Source organism: Podarcis melisellensis (assembly GCF_964234715.1).
Source record: "Podarcis melisellensis genome assembly, chromosome: 7".
NCBI lineage: Eukaryota > Metazoa > Chordata > Lepidosauria > Squamata > Lacertidae > Podarcis > Podarcis melisellensis.
This window is the reverse complement of record NC_138539.1, coordinates 65,191,002-65,205,525: the sequence shown is the minus strand read 5'-3', so window position 1 is coordinate 65,205,525 and position 14,524 is coordinate 65,191,002. Positions and strand designations below refer to the sequence as shown.

The following is a 14,524-nucleotide window of genomic DNA, read 5'->3' as shown; positions in this document are numbered from 1 at the left end:
CACAGCTTTATATAAATATAGGTATATAAAATCCCGCGGGAGAACTCTCTGCAAAAGAAGCATCTGAGTGCAGCGTTGCTTACGCTTTTTCTGGCAAGGCTTTGTGCTCCTGGATTCAACAGGTGAAGTTGTCCCAATTGCTGCATCTATATCACAAGAACCAATTCCTAGGGGCCGAGGGGGTCTTCGGCTCCCCCATAAAATATTTGAGCCCCCTCCCCAGTTGATGGGCATTGCCATTCAAACGGTGTCATTGCGCTGCATCATGTGATCGATTATGCAGGGCCGGCCCCCAATATTTTATTCAAGTTGGCACCCCTGATCTATATAGTGGGGAAACATCACCTGCTGAATTTCTGCCTGCCCCGCGACTGATAAAGGCACGGCAACTGGGAAGGGGCTGCTATCTAATTTGAGTGTCGTGGACGACACAAGCTGCAGCCTTAGCCATGGCCCATGGAAGTCCCATTGAATTCAATGGGGGTGCTCCCAAGTAAGTTCTCTTAGGGTTGCAGCCTTAGAATGCTATGTTTTCAACAGGATACCCGCAAGTGTCTCCAAACATTTGGCTCCAACTTAAAAGCATCTCTAGGAAAAGATGCGCGCGGGGGGGGGGCGGCATTGGGAGGCTGTTTTGCCTAAAGCAGCGTCTAGGTTCTAAACAGCACTTTTAATGGAAACAATAGTCTCCTAAGGTTGGGCGAGTCTAAAGATTGTTGTGGCTTCGCTCTTGTGTTTAATGGGTATTTCTGGACTGGAAGCGAACTTGGTGCGAAAGGGACTTTGTGGGGAGGGAACGTCTCCTATTTTGCTCGTTTTGCATCGCTCACAAAGGGCCCCGATAAAATCTCAGGAGAAAAACTGACTGACACGTATTTCGTGCACCAGAGCCTTAAGATACGTTTGCACAGACATACATCGTAGCATGTTGTTTCATTCCTCGCGGAGAAAGAAAGAGACTGTTTCACCACTCCTTCGCTAGCCTTGCGCAAACAGCCGAGGGAAGGAAGCCCTCAAACAGACGGGAAGACGACACATAGATTCATAGAATTGTCAAGTTGGAAGGGACCCCGAGGACCATCTAGTTCAACCCCCTGCAATGCAGAAATCTCAGGGAGATGATACATGCCCCTAGGGAGGCGGCACCGTGAAACAGCCCATTCACACTCAGCTTGTCCAAACGCTTTCAAAAAACAAGGGCAAACTTTTAAACAAAAGAAATATTCACCTTTCCATGGAATTAGCTCTCCTGCCAATGAATGCGAGTCAGTGGCGTAGCGTGGGTTGTCAGCACCCGGGGCAAGGCAAGTAATTTGCGCCCCCTAACCCGTGGATTTGCGCCCCCTAACCCTAACCCCCAGATGTTGCGCCAGGTGCGGCCGGCCCCCCCTGCACCCCCCACGCTACGCCACTGATGCGAGATTGAGGGTTTAGTTAAGTTGCTAAGAACACAATGTAATCTCGTTCAATAGTTTGTGCGATGCTGCGCTTGATAAAGGCGCACAGCCTCGAATGAGACCTGGCCGTCCTTTTGCAATCTGCACATGCAAAAGTGGCCTGTTCTCTTGGGGTAGGCGGACTATGGCTGCTGGGGAAAGGAGCGCACAGGTTTGGCACTGCTGTCTGCCGGATTGAAGAAATGCGATGAAGAAACGTGAGGAATTCCAAAGCTTGTATCTCTTTGCTTTTATACTTCGGACGCTCCTGACTTAACTCAGAGAGGGTCGCTTTCATACAATGCCCTTAAGAATCGGACTGCTGCTGTTTGGAACCAACACGATTGTGAAGGAGCGAGCGAGCGAGCAAAAGATAGCAACTTTATCAATGACGGTTGTGTCTTTGTAACAACCAGAAAATCAGCAGGGGACGTTTTTGCTCAACTTCTGCAATTCTGTTGCCTTCCCCATCCTGTTCCCATTTTTTAAAAAAATCAATTTTAGGCCAGATTTCCCGCTCCCCAACTAGTTGGTTTAGAGATTTGCCTTAATGATGATGGTGAGGGCGCTGAGGTAACGTCAAATTACTGGAACTGACAGCCGGATCCTATTGACGTCTTCTACAATTCAAGTCCTATTTGAGCCCTGTGAGAGTTACTCCCAAATGTGTGTGTACAGGATTGCATCCTGAAACCATAAAAGCTCCGGTTCCTAATTAAGCCAGTGTTGGAGTCGTTCTATTGACTTAAATAGAATTCCTCCAGCGTAAGAAAGGGGCAACCATCTCCTTTCACAATCGGTTAAAAATGAGGCTGCTGTCCTAAATCCATTTACCTGAAAGTAAACCTCATTTTAAAATCAATGGTACTTACTCCCGAGTAGAAGGGGAGTAGCTGCGTTGGAATTCGCCTGTTGATGGACTCAGCTGTTCCATCCTGTGTACATTTTTCTAAATTTACCACATACTCTAAGCAGGAAAACATTCCCCGGGTCAGGTACCCGCCCTGCCGCCTGAACTGCATTCCTGAAAACGCAAACACCACTACCACCTCGAACCCAGGAGGTCATAAACAAATTGTCCCCCGACAACCTTCCTGGAGAATCTGGCAGGCGGCACAAAAGGATTAGGTTTCAACTCTGGCTTGTCCCTGGCGAAGCGGTCTTTCGCTTTCCACGCCTCCGCCCGCCCCGTCGAATATTTTGCCTTTTGAGTAAGAGTGAAGTCGAGGCTACAATCCTGTACACACTTAGAACTAAGGCCGCTGGACTCACTGGCGCTTGCTTCTGAGTCGACGTGTGTAGGAATGCCCGTTGTCAGGCATCCTAAGATCTCTCCAAAAATGGTTCTAGGCTTGGCAGAATGCAACAATTGTCCGCCGCCGCCGCCTTTGACTACAAGCCAGCTGGCCGGCCAGTGGCTGACTCAGCAGGGCTAGGGCACCTCGGCCCGCAGCCGGCTTCTCAGCAAGCCATGGCAGCCCCGAGGCTTCAGTTTTACTACTCCTTCTAGGTGGGAAATGAGTCGCTTCGCCCTGTTCTCCGTGGGACCCGCGCAGTGCATCGAAGCACCTCGGGTTCAAACACAAAAGTGTGTGAGTGTGTTGGGTGTGCATGGCTGACTGAGTCCGCCTACTGCAGATTTAGCTTTGAGTAGAAAGGGCTTGTGATGGAAGTGTGGACGCCTCCTTTCAGAGACAAGGCCGGATTGCCGCCTTCCCCCATCTCCCCCACTCCATCTGAACCGACTAGCACCCTCCAATAATTATCTGAAGCCCTTCTTCTGGGCCTCCCCCGGAGAGCTCCGGAGAGTGGGCAACACGAAAATGGCCTTTTCTGCGCTGGCTCCCCGTTTGTGGAATGCTCCCGCTTGGGATGCTCGCTTGGCGCCTTCATAGCGCAGCTATCCTAGATCCTTGACCGAAGAATGGTGCACTCCTATTTGGGATGGTCACCCTCTTCCACGCACCTTCCTGAGGGGCGCTCACATGGAGCAGTGACGGAGGAAGGGGAGACCCGCCTAGCCACTCAGATCAGCAGAATCAACCCTGGCGATCACTGGGGTGACAAAGGCACCAGGAGAAATCTTTTCTCTTCAATCTGTTATTCGGTTGATTAACATTCCCAGGCCCTTTTAAATGTATTTGTGGGAGGGGAAACTATTGATTTGTTTTTGTTTCATTATGTATTATGTATTTTTCTGCTGTGAACCGCCCTGGGATCTTCGGATGAAGGGCGTTATACAAATTTATTAATCATCATCATCATCATCATCATCTGTGTCTTTTAAGAGCAGCTACAGTCAGCAGTGCAACAAATACAGGTTCTGTGGGTTAAACCACAGAGCCTAGGGCTTGCCAATCAGAAGGTCAGCGGTTGGAATCCCTGTGAAGGGGTGAGCTCCCGTTTCTCAGTCCCTGCTCCTGCCAACCTAGCAGTTTGAAAGAACGTCAAAGTGCAAGTAGATAAATAGGTACCACTCAGGCGGGAAGGTAAATGGTGTTTCCGTGTGCTGCTCTGGTTCGCCAGAAGCGGCTTAGTCATGCTGGCCACATGACCCGGAAGCTGTAAGCCGGCTCCCTCAGCCAATAAAGCTAGATGAGCGCAGCAACCCCAGAGTCGGCCACGACTGGACCTAATGGTCAGGGGTCCCTTTACCTTACAGCTATGTTCAGCGCCATTCTTTTGGCGCAGCCGCCCAAGGCCAAAACCCCCCCAGCTGTATACAAAGTGGGGTGCCTGGGACAAGATCGCTTTATCCCTGTGTATCTTAAGATTGACGAATCTTAAGAAACTGATGTCCTCTGCACCTGCGCTTATAATCACCACCAGGCATGGTTAGATAGGGAACTGTACCCGGTAGCTCCACATCTGCGATGTCTAATATTTGGTGGTCCATGTCAATTTCAAACAGGGCGTCTGCAAATCTAGCAGGGATGCTATCTACAAGGTCCCAGCTGCTGGTCCTTTTAATGTCTTTCCCACCCCGGCTCTCTCTCTCTCTCTCTCTCTCTCTCTCTCTCTCTCTCTCTCTCTCTCTCTCTATTTGGGATGGTCACCCTCTTCCACGCACCTTCCTGAGGGGCGCTCACATGGAGCAGTGACGGAGGAAGGGGAGACCCGCCTAGCCACTCAGATCAGCAGAATCAACCCTGGCGATCACTGGGGTGACAAAGGCACCAGGAGAAATCTTTTCTCTTCAATCTGTTATTCGGTTGATTAACATTCCCAGGCCCTTTTAAATGTATTTGTGGGAGGGGAAACTATTGATTTGTTTTTGTTTCATTATGTATTATGTATTTTTCTGCTGTGAACCGCCCTGGGATCTTCGGATGAAGGGCGTTATACAAATTTATTAATCATCATCATCATCATCATCATCATCTGTGTCTTTTAAGAGCAGCTACAGTCAGCAGTGCAACAAATACAGGTTCTGTGGGTTAAACCACAGAGCCTAGGGCTTGCCAATCAGAAGGTCAGCGGTTGGAATCCCTGTGAAGGGGTGAGCTCCCGTTTCTCAGTCCCTGCTCCTGCCAACCTAGCAGTTTGAAAGAACTCTCTCTCTCTCTCTCTCTCTCTCTCTCTCTCTCTCTCTCTCTCTCTCTCTCTAATATTTGGTGGTCCATGTCAATTTCAAACAGGGCGTCTGCAAATCTAGCAGGGATGCTATCTACAAGGTCCCAGCTGCTGGTCCTTTTAATGTCTTTCCCACCCCGGCTCTCTCTCTCTCTCTCTCTCTCTCTCTCTCTCTCTCTCTCTCTCTCTCTCTCTCTCTCTCTCTCTCTCTCTCTCTCTCTCTCTCTCTCTCTCTCTCTCTCTCTCTCTATTTGGGATGGTCACCCTCCGGGCCTCCTATGCATTCCGTGAAGCCGCCACGACCCCCTTGAGCTATGCACAGAGACGTCAGCACACACTTGATAATTTCAATTCCAACTTTTATTTGAAAATAACCAGGATCCACAGCTTCATAACGCGCGCACACGCACACACATCACCACAGACACATTTCCTGAAAGCAGTCTTCCTTTTCAGCATTTTTTTTTTAAAAAACAGGGTTCCGCTTGGATATCTCTGGATAGTCACAGAAACCCATTTTTTTATTTTTGAGGTGCGGGGGTGGCGATTATGAATCAACTTTTAGCAGACTCACGCGGACACACCCCAAATATAAAATTCGTCCTTTCATTGGAAAAAAATAAAAAGCGACGGCAGCCTGTATGTGCTGAAACAATAAAAAAGTTATAAATAAGTTACCCCCTCCCTCTTCCACGAAAGGCTCACCGCAGTGCTCATTTTGGGAAAGCTCACACGTGCATTTTTAAAAGAGCCTTTCCTTCTGTATTCGGAGTACTCGGAAACTAGAGGAGAAGTATAAAGAATTTAGGAACGAAACCCTGACTCGGTTAGGCATTGCCTACGTTCACGATTTCCAGCAAAGCCGCCTCCCCCGCCATCGGAAAGAGGCTTCCATTTAAATAAATATAAAAGCTGTTTTGTCTTTTCTGTCTCCCTGTACATTTTGGGCTAGATCTCTCTGGACTGATCTCTCGCCAGCAGGGAATCTCACCAGTTCACTGCATCTTGGATCTAGAGGCTACGCAGATGTGAAGTCAAACAGGCTTACCTCTGCGTAAATATGCGCTAGAATCGGGGCGGCGCTTTTTAAGTTATTCGTTTTTGAGAGATGGATATTGCAAATAGTGATTCGCCCCACGCAAGTTCACAACTCACCTTCCTGTGATTCTATTCCCATTCCCACCCCACTCCACTAGCTGGCTTGGACTACCCTTAAGTGGCTGCGGCGGAATTCAGTCTTACGGCTGGCTGCTTACTCAGGAGTAAGTTCCCCTGAATCCCAATGGGTCGATCCCTAACTTAATGTACGCTTAGAAGCGCAGGCTGCAGTCCTGCTGTGTGATGGGTTGTAGTCAACTAACTCTTACCATGATTAACTTAGGTCCATCCATTTCAAAGAGTCTACTCTGAGTAAAGGTTAATTGACTACAACCCTATGTTACCCTCCCGAAAAAACAAGACCCTTTGAGTTAAACGGGGCTTAATCTCTGCCCCCTCCATGTGTATTTAGTTTCTGTTGAAATCAGTGGAGCTCTTAGGGTTGCCAACTTTTTACTGGCCCAGTTTTGGGGCCTTTGACAGCAGTCTGACCAAACATCAAGACTGCTAAAGGCACAGGAGCCCCCTTCAACAAGAAGTTGGCAACCCTGCTAAAGTTTGCAGCATACGTACTGTATACAGAGTTCTGGAGGAAACGGTTTGGATAATCGCAGTTGCCACCCTTGTCACGCCCACTTCGGAATAAGACCAGCTGAGCAGCCTTTCTTCGGAATAAACATAGAAGACAGGACTGCGCTTTAATGACTATAGCAGAGTAAGGAGTTTACCCTAGAAACTCACGGCTATAAAAACGGCTTAAAATCTGCGTGTTGGGCGCGCCTCCTAGTCTTGTGAATGGGAAACAAAAACAATTGGATGAAAGCCCCCCCCAAAAAAACCTATCAGCAGGGAACTATTGCCAGGAGAGAGACACACTCTGCTCCATTTGAAAGTTCGGGTTGAAATCAGATCGAATGACTTTGGGTTTTTGTCTCAGGGGAAATCCATCCTTAAGGCACAGAGTCTTTGTACTGTTCAGTCACTGGATTAAAAATAAAATAAAAGTGTGCGTAGAGACCTTTCCCACCGCCTGTCCTCAAGTCACCCCTTCATGAGGGAGGGGGCTTGGCTAGTTCTACGGTTACACCGGTAGGGTCTCCGTGGGATAAGGCCGATAGACCTGCTGCAACGACCCGGGCAGCCGGAGGGGGCAGTAGAGCTGAGCGACGCCGAGCGGGACCCCTTGCAGCGATTCCGAGGCCGCGGTGGAAGCGGCGCGGAGGGAGGTCCTCTGGGGGAAGAGTTGGTGGGGATCCCCGGACGTCGAGGCCTCCCCCGTGGAGACCTCCAGGAGGAGCGGGTCGGGCAGCCTGTAGGAGTACAGAGAAGAGGCCGCCGCGGGTGGGAACGGAGGAGGAGGAGGAGGAGGAGGAAGGAGCCCGAAGGAGACGGCGGACTGGGGCAGAAGGCGAGAGTAGCCCGACGGGACGGGCCACAGCATCGCCCTTTCTCCCGCTGGGGTTGCGGGGCGCTGCTGCTGCTTCTCGGACGGCTGGAAAGGGCGGCTCAAGATGCTCTCGATGGCGAAGGAGCTGGAGAATTTCGGGCCCGACGAGGAGCACGACGGCAGAACCGAGGCGGCGGCCGTCGTCGTGGCTGTCCCGGACGCCGCTGGCTGGGGCTCGTGGTCGGCGCTTGGAGAGGGCGAGGCCGAGGGCTGGTGCGCCTGGGCAGGCTCCGCGGCGCCGGGCCTGCTGAGGCGCTTCCTCCGCCTGCGGAAGACGCCGTCGGCGAACGTGTACTCGGAGCTGGGGTTGAGCATCCAGTAGTTGTCCTTGCCCCACGGCCGGGCCGGGTCGCGGAGCACCTTGACGAAGCAGTCGTTGAGCGACAGGTTGTGGCGCACGGAGTTGCGCCAGCCCGTGTAGGCGCCGCGGAAGAAGGGGAAACGGCCCATCAGGTACTCGTTGATCTCGGCCAGAGTCAGGCGCCCCCCGGCGGAGTCCCGGATAGCCATGGCGATCAGCGCGATGTACGAGTAGGGAGGCTTCGGGCGACGCGTGTAAGGCTTCCCCGGCGCTGCTTTCGCGTTGCCGGGCGAAGGCTCCGAGCCCTGGCGCGGAGAGGCCCCGACGCCGCTGGCCGGGCTGAGGGCGGCGCAGTCACCGTCGGAGCCCAGCTCGCTGTCGCCGGGCAGCGGCGACGCCGCGCTGCTGCTTTCCTGGTCGCTGCTGAGCTTGTCCTCGTAACGCGGGGCGAAGATCTCCAGCTTCATGGTGGCGCCTCCAGCCTCGAAGGGGCCCAGCTCGGCTCCCCCCGCCCACGGGTCTCTTCTTCCCCAGGGATGATCGGTGGGCCTTCCGAGCGCAGCAATGGGGCGGTGTAGGCTCGGATCTCCGGGGAGAGGGGACGCTAACAAAAGTTGAGGTGCATCTCTCCTCTTACGCGGTAGTGGGGGCTCCCCTAAGGGGCGACAGTTCCCTTTCTTCCACGGGGGAGTCACGGAATATGTCTCGCGGCTTCAGAGCAACGTCTCCGCCTCCCTGGAGGAAGAGAGCAAAAATCGAGGTTCCCAAGCTAGCAACCCTAAAAAAAAGCAGAGCCACGGGAAAAGTTTCCGAAGCCTTAATTCCTTTGGGAAAGGGTGTCGGGGCGGAATGTAGCGGCGAGGTCTCTTTCTGCCCCCTCCTCAGTTTGTGAGCAAGAAGGGGGTTTGTTTCCACACCCCAAGTCTCCTCCTTCGAAATCCAAACCAGCGCGTTGCGCTCCTAGAGCGCGCGCGCGGAGTCGGCTGGTTTTCAAGCGTTTTCTCTCGGCAGTCCTGGACGGTGCGTTGCTGAGCAAGGGCTCTCTCCACCTGGATGATGATCCCTAGAAGGTAGGCTTTTCTCTTCTGCCCAAAATAAATATCTGATCCGCGTGGGGGAGGATCCTTGCGAGGAAGATGCGCGCTCTCCCCTCCCCCGCAGCCGGTGGTATTTTATCTTGAGAGTCTCAGACGCAAAGCTGAAGGTAACAGGTGACTGAAGAAACTTTGCGCCAACTTTTTTTAAACTATATATCCTGGTGGTGCGATTCTCTTTCTAGGAGTGTACTCTTAGATCTTCATAGGCTTCCAGGCGAAGATCGGCAGCAAGTTGACTCCGGTTGGGATTTTAAAAAGAAAAATGGAAACCTGATGTGCTGAATCCGCGTCTTTCTGCTCTCTCCCCCCCCCCCCCCACGTTACTGGCGCTCCCGCTTGAAGAGCCTGGCGCTTGCGAGCTGCTGTCTGCTGGCGATAGCAACCCTCGAGCGGCTGTTGTCATTAAGTGGCATTGTCATTATCTCTCTCCACTACTCTCAGGCCAGCCCATTATAACGCTCAGCCCAGTTGGGGAGGAGGAGGCGGAGCTACCCCCCGCCAGGCTTCCGAGCGGCTGGTTGGGTGGAGATGCAAGGTAAGCCAGACAAAGGTGGGCATCTCCCGAGAGACAGCCTCGAGGACAGGGAGAGCTTGTTGGAAAGCTGGGGCGGGCAGGTGGTTTGTTTGGCTCTGGCCAAGTCCCGCCCTCTCCTTGGGGTTCCTCCAATGAAAGGAGCTCAGTCAGGCCCCACCCCTTCTCCTCCCACTTTGCATAGCAGGTTACTCTTCTCAGGTGTAAAGTGCAAATTGATTTATAGGTGGCAGAGTCCAACCTGTTGAGGGATGGTGCTCCCCGCTCCCCTATCTTGGAAATGACTTTGCAATTAGTAAATAAATGCACGCAGCCTCCTATAGAAGGTATTGCAACACTTTCCTATTAAGGTTTTGAGTTCTGAACTTTGAATTCACAACCATTCATTAGAACTGAGAGCGATTAGAGTGCCCATTCAAATGCCCACTCAGTCCTGAACCTCTCTGGTGGACCTGGGCTGAGAGCTAATGACTGACTACCTAACACAGACCCTCCAACTGCCCCTATTTTCCGGAGACAACCCCTGATTTAATCCCAGAAGGTCCCACTTTTCCTTAGGACGTCCCTATTATCACCAGAGAAATGTTGGAGGGTGTGGACTTATCTGACCCCTGAGTCATCTAAAGGCAGCCCTGTATAGGGAAGTTTTTTGTTTAATGCTTCATTACATTTTTATGTATGTTGGAAGTCACCTGGAGTGGGTGGGGGCAGCCCGGTCAGATGGGCAGGGTATAAATAGTAAAACTCTTATTATGGAGTAGGACACCCCTATTTTCATCTGAGAAATGTTGGAGAGTATGTTGGCAGGGTAGAGGGGTGAGCGATGCAATATGAGTCCCAAGTTCAAGGAAGGACAGGGTATAGATGCACTTAATATTCATAATCATAGGATTCTTAAAGAAATGTTCATTTCCCAAAAATGGGTGTACATGGGGAGAGCAGTTTTATCCACTGTGGTCCTGCTGAAAGTTATATCTGTGTGGTATAGCAGCTACAGCTGGAAAGACCCAGGTTTGTGAAATTCACCACGTGACCTCTTTGCAAGACCGTTGTGACAATGTAGTGAGGGAGAGACAAGGGCCATGTATGTCAGCCTTGAGACCCTTGGAGGAAGATTGGGGTAAAGTGAAATAAATACCTGCTGTTGATAAATACAGTGGTACCTCAGGTTAAGTACTTAATTCGTTCCAGAGGTCCGTTCTTAACCTGAAACTGTTCTTAACCTGAAGCACCACTTTAGCTAATGGGGCCTCCTGCTGCTGCCGCACCACAGGAGCATGATTTCTGTTCTCATCCTGAAGCAAAGTTCTTAACCTGAGGTAATATTTCTGGGTTAGCGGACTCTGTAACCTAAAACTTATGCAACCTGAAGCGTATGTAACCTGAGGTACCACTGTACTTCAGTTCAGTAGGAGTTACCATCTTCAGCCAGGAGAGCCAAATGCTGTGCAATGATTCCCAAAAAACAGGATGCTCTTAGAAGTCACTCGGTGTGCTCCCCCCTTCTGTGTAGCAAAGTGACAATGGAAGTCACAAATGTGTAAGAGCGTCCCCAGGACTGTCTTTATTACTGCCAGTCTGTAAGTGAAAGCTGCTTGAACACACGACTGCTGTTCTGCCATTTTGTGCCAAGGTGAAATAATGATATTTTAAATTGACAAATCGTATTCATGTAGTAAAATAAAATTCATTAAAAGAGTGTTGTGGTTTGTCTGAACTCGCAATTCATTTTCTGTTTTTATTTGAACTGTCCACATTTATTTTCGCTTTCTCCATTTCTTACAGCTGTGAAAAATGAAACTCCGGTCTTAAACATGTCAGGCACAACCTAGCACTCTTTCCCCTTCCATCGGAACTTAAAAATTCTTAAATTTGTGTGAATTGTGCCCAATCTTTGGAAGTTGACTTCAGTGGTATATTTCAAATGATCCATACATTTCAGCCAAAGTTAAATCACTTTTAAACTGCATTGGATTTCAGCATGAGAGATTTTAGCACGTGCTTAGTTCTTTCATTGAAATCAGTCTGGCTTTCCAGGTGCATAACTTGGACTTTGCTCTTTAAAACAAAGGCTAGGACAAAATCTTCTCCCAAAACATTATCTCCTTCTGAAAAGAGTGGCTGCTTTGCTACTACTTTCCTGTGAGGTGGCGATGGGGAAGAAATGTATCCAAAAATATTGAGAGGCAACGCTATGGCAAGAATCACCGTGATGAGCAGCTTAGGATACATGCATCTCTAGCTCAGCCAGCGTTTTAAGTTCCTAACCTCAGCTTAGCTAAAGATACTTGTTTATCCTGGATCATAGGAGCCAACTCCCGGGGGCTGAGAGGTCTTTATCTCCCTCCCAATAAAATATTTGAGGGGGCCAGTGCCCCCAAAGTTGATAGGCATTGTCATTTGAATGGTGTGCATGTACCACATCATGTGATTGATTATGTGGGGCAGGGCTTACCTGGGCCCCCCAAAATTTTGTCCAAGTTGGCACCCCTGTCCCAGCTCAACTGGGGCTGAGCCAAGGATAGCTGAGCTGAAGCAGGTATATGTCACTCAAAATGGTCGTAGGGGCTGGAACAGAGAGGGCGCACTTAGTCTATTCAGCTCAGTCATGTGACCTGGCCACCTGGCCTAAAACACTCTTTAAAAGGGTTGTCCCTTTGCCAGGCTTAGGCAGGGCAGCAGCAGCCCCACTGTTGAATGGGGTTTAGATCTGGTGTAACCTTCTAATAATTATAATACAGTGGTACCTCGGGTTAAGTACTTAATTCATTCTGGAGGTCCGTTCTTAACCTGAAACTGTACTTAACCTGAAGCACCACTTTAGCTAACGGGGCCTCCAGCTGCTGCTGCGCCACCGGAGCACGATTTCTGTTCTCGTCCTGAAGCAAAGTTTTTAACCTGAGGTACTATTTCTGGGTTAGCGGAGTCTGTAACCTGAAGCGTATGTAACCCGAGGTACCACTGTAATCATAATAATTTATTATTTATACCCCGCCCACCTGGCTTGGTTTCCCCAGCCACTCTGGGCGGCTTCCAACAAAGTATTAAAATACAGTAGTCTGTTAAACATTAAAAGCTTCCCTAAAGAGGGCTGCCTTCAGATGTCTTCTAAAAATCTGGTAGTTGTTCTTCTCTTTGACATCTGGTGGGAGGGTGTTCCACGGGGCGGGCGCCACTACCGAGAAGGCCCTCTGCCTGTTTCCCTGTAACTTCGCTTCTTGCAGTCAGGGAACCGCCAGAAGGCCCTTGGAGCTGGACCTCAGTATCTGGGCAGAATGATGGGAGTGGAGACTCTCATTATTGTGGCTTAAGTTACAGCAGTGTGTGTTATGGCAGCTTCTTGTGCCTTGGTGTGCTCCCATAGTTGCACTTCCATAAGTGGGTCTCTTGCCAGGAAGTAAGGCCCATGGGAAGCTATGGGGCACAAGAGTCTGGCTACACCTCTCACTGGCTGTGCCACTCAGCATGCCCTGGGAGAAACATCCATCTGTCATGGATTCTTTAGTTGAGATTCCTGCATTGCAGGAGGCTGGACTAGGTGAACCTAGGGATCCCTTCGAATTCTACAGTTCTATGATTCTGTGACCATGCTATGTGTTGGTATAACTCCTAAGGCATTCTAAGAAGTGCACCTGTCAGGAAATTGTGAAAAAAGCTTTTTTTAAAAAATGAAAATAATTTAAAAGCAAGAAGAAAATTGCCTCTTCATGAGGTTAACTAAGATAAGTGGAAACCCCTTCCTGAAAATTTCAGAGAAGTTTCTACCTCCACTTTCTTGATCTTTTGGGCAGGTTTTGATTTGCCCCCCGGAGAATAAATTTTCAGCGCAGCCCATTTTAAGATTGGAATGTTGCTTAAACTGGGGGACACTACAATGTTTGCTAATGCAAACCAAAGATTGCATGCTGTAGTGGCAGAGAATCTGGCGTTTTGCCATTTCAGAATGTCAGTGGCAATGTCATTTCAGGAAATTGGCTTAAGTACAAAGCTGTCAGCTTCAATAGTCTTGTGGCTAATGTGCAATATGTCTGTTAAGTGCGTTTACTTGAAAGGAAGTCCTACAAATTTCAGGGGAGATTCCAACCAAGTAAGTATTCATGTGACCCAATCCTAGGCATGTTTTCTCAGAAGTACATTCCACTGAGTTGAATGAGGTTGATAGTGCAATCCTAGAACGTCTACACAGGATCAATGGAGTAAATGGGCACAGGACCAGATTCTTAATCTCAGAAACCTGAGTTTAGAAGTGCTTTTGTTTAGGACTGTATCCTTAGGCTGCATGTAAATCTCAATTATATTTGAAAGCAATTAATTTAATAAATGATGCCCTGACAAAAAATAAGTGTAGTACCATAAAATTAACGACATACACATCCTTCTGCAAATGCTGTACTGGTGGATTTCCAACAAACTCTGATGGATGTCCCAAGACTGGCTATGGTTCATCTCTGATTTTTGAAGTTGCTGGTGAAAAATGCTACATTCTTTGCAAGATTATACTGTGAAATGTTACACTTCTTTCATATTTTCAAAGCACTAATGTGAAATAGGTTTCATACATCAAGTTATCCATTGTGTTAAGGTAAAGGGGTAAAGGGGAACCCTGACCATTAGGTCCAGTCGTGACTGACTCTGGGGTTGCAGCGCTCATCTTGCTTTATTGGCCGAGGGAGCTGGCGTACAGCTTCCGGGTCACGTGGCCAGCATGACTAAGCCACTTTTGGTGAACCAGAACAGCGCACAGAAATGCTGTTTACCTTCCCGCTGGAGCATTATCTATTTATCTACTTGCACTTTGATGTGTTTCCGAACTGCTAAGTTGGCAGGAGCTGGGACTAAGTAACGGGAGCTCACCCCGTCGCGGGGATTCAAACCACCGACCTTCTGATCAGCAAGTCCTAGGCTCTGTGGTTTAACCCACAGCGCCACCCGCGTCCCTATATCCATTGTGTTAGGTACATCATTATTTATAACTGTGACCGTGACTAGTTTTCCAAACGATACCTGGTCATATAGGTAAATATGCTTTATGCTAGACTC

At 49.5% G+C, this 14,524-nt stretch overlaps 1 protein-coding gene across 1 annotated transcript; it reads right to left on the bottom strand.

Moving 5' to 3' along the window:
* Nucleotides 1–5,351: 5,351 nt before the first annotated feature.
* Nucleotides 5,352–10,641, bottom strand: FOXQ1 (forkhead box Q1). Its single transcript, XM_081919534.1, has one exon. It carries the CDS (start codon nucleotides 8,320–8,322, stop codon nucleotides 7,189–7,191), a length of 1,134 nt encoding a protein of 377 aa, XP_081775660.1. The 5' UTR covers nucleotides 8,323–10,641; the 3' UTR covers nucleotides 5,352–7,188.
* Nucleotides 10,642–14,524: the final 3,883 nt, after the last annotated feature.

Bases quoted from the DNA above. Each gene is read 5' to 3' on its own strand.
- FOXQ1 (XM_081919534.1), bottom strand. From the start codon at position 8,322: ATGAAGCTGGAGATCTTCGCCCCGCGTTACGAGGACAAGCTCAGCAGC.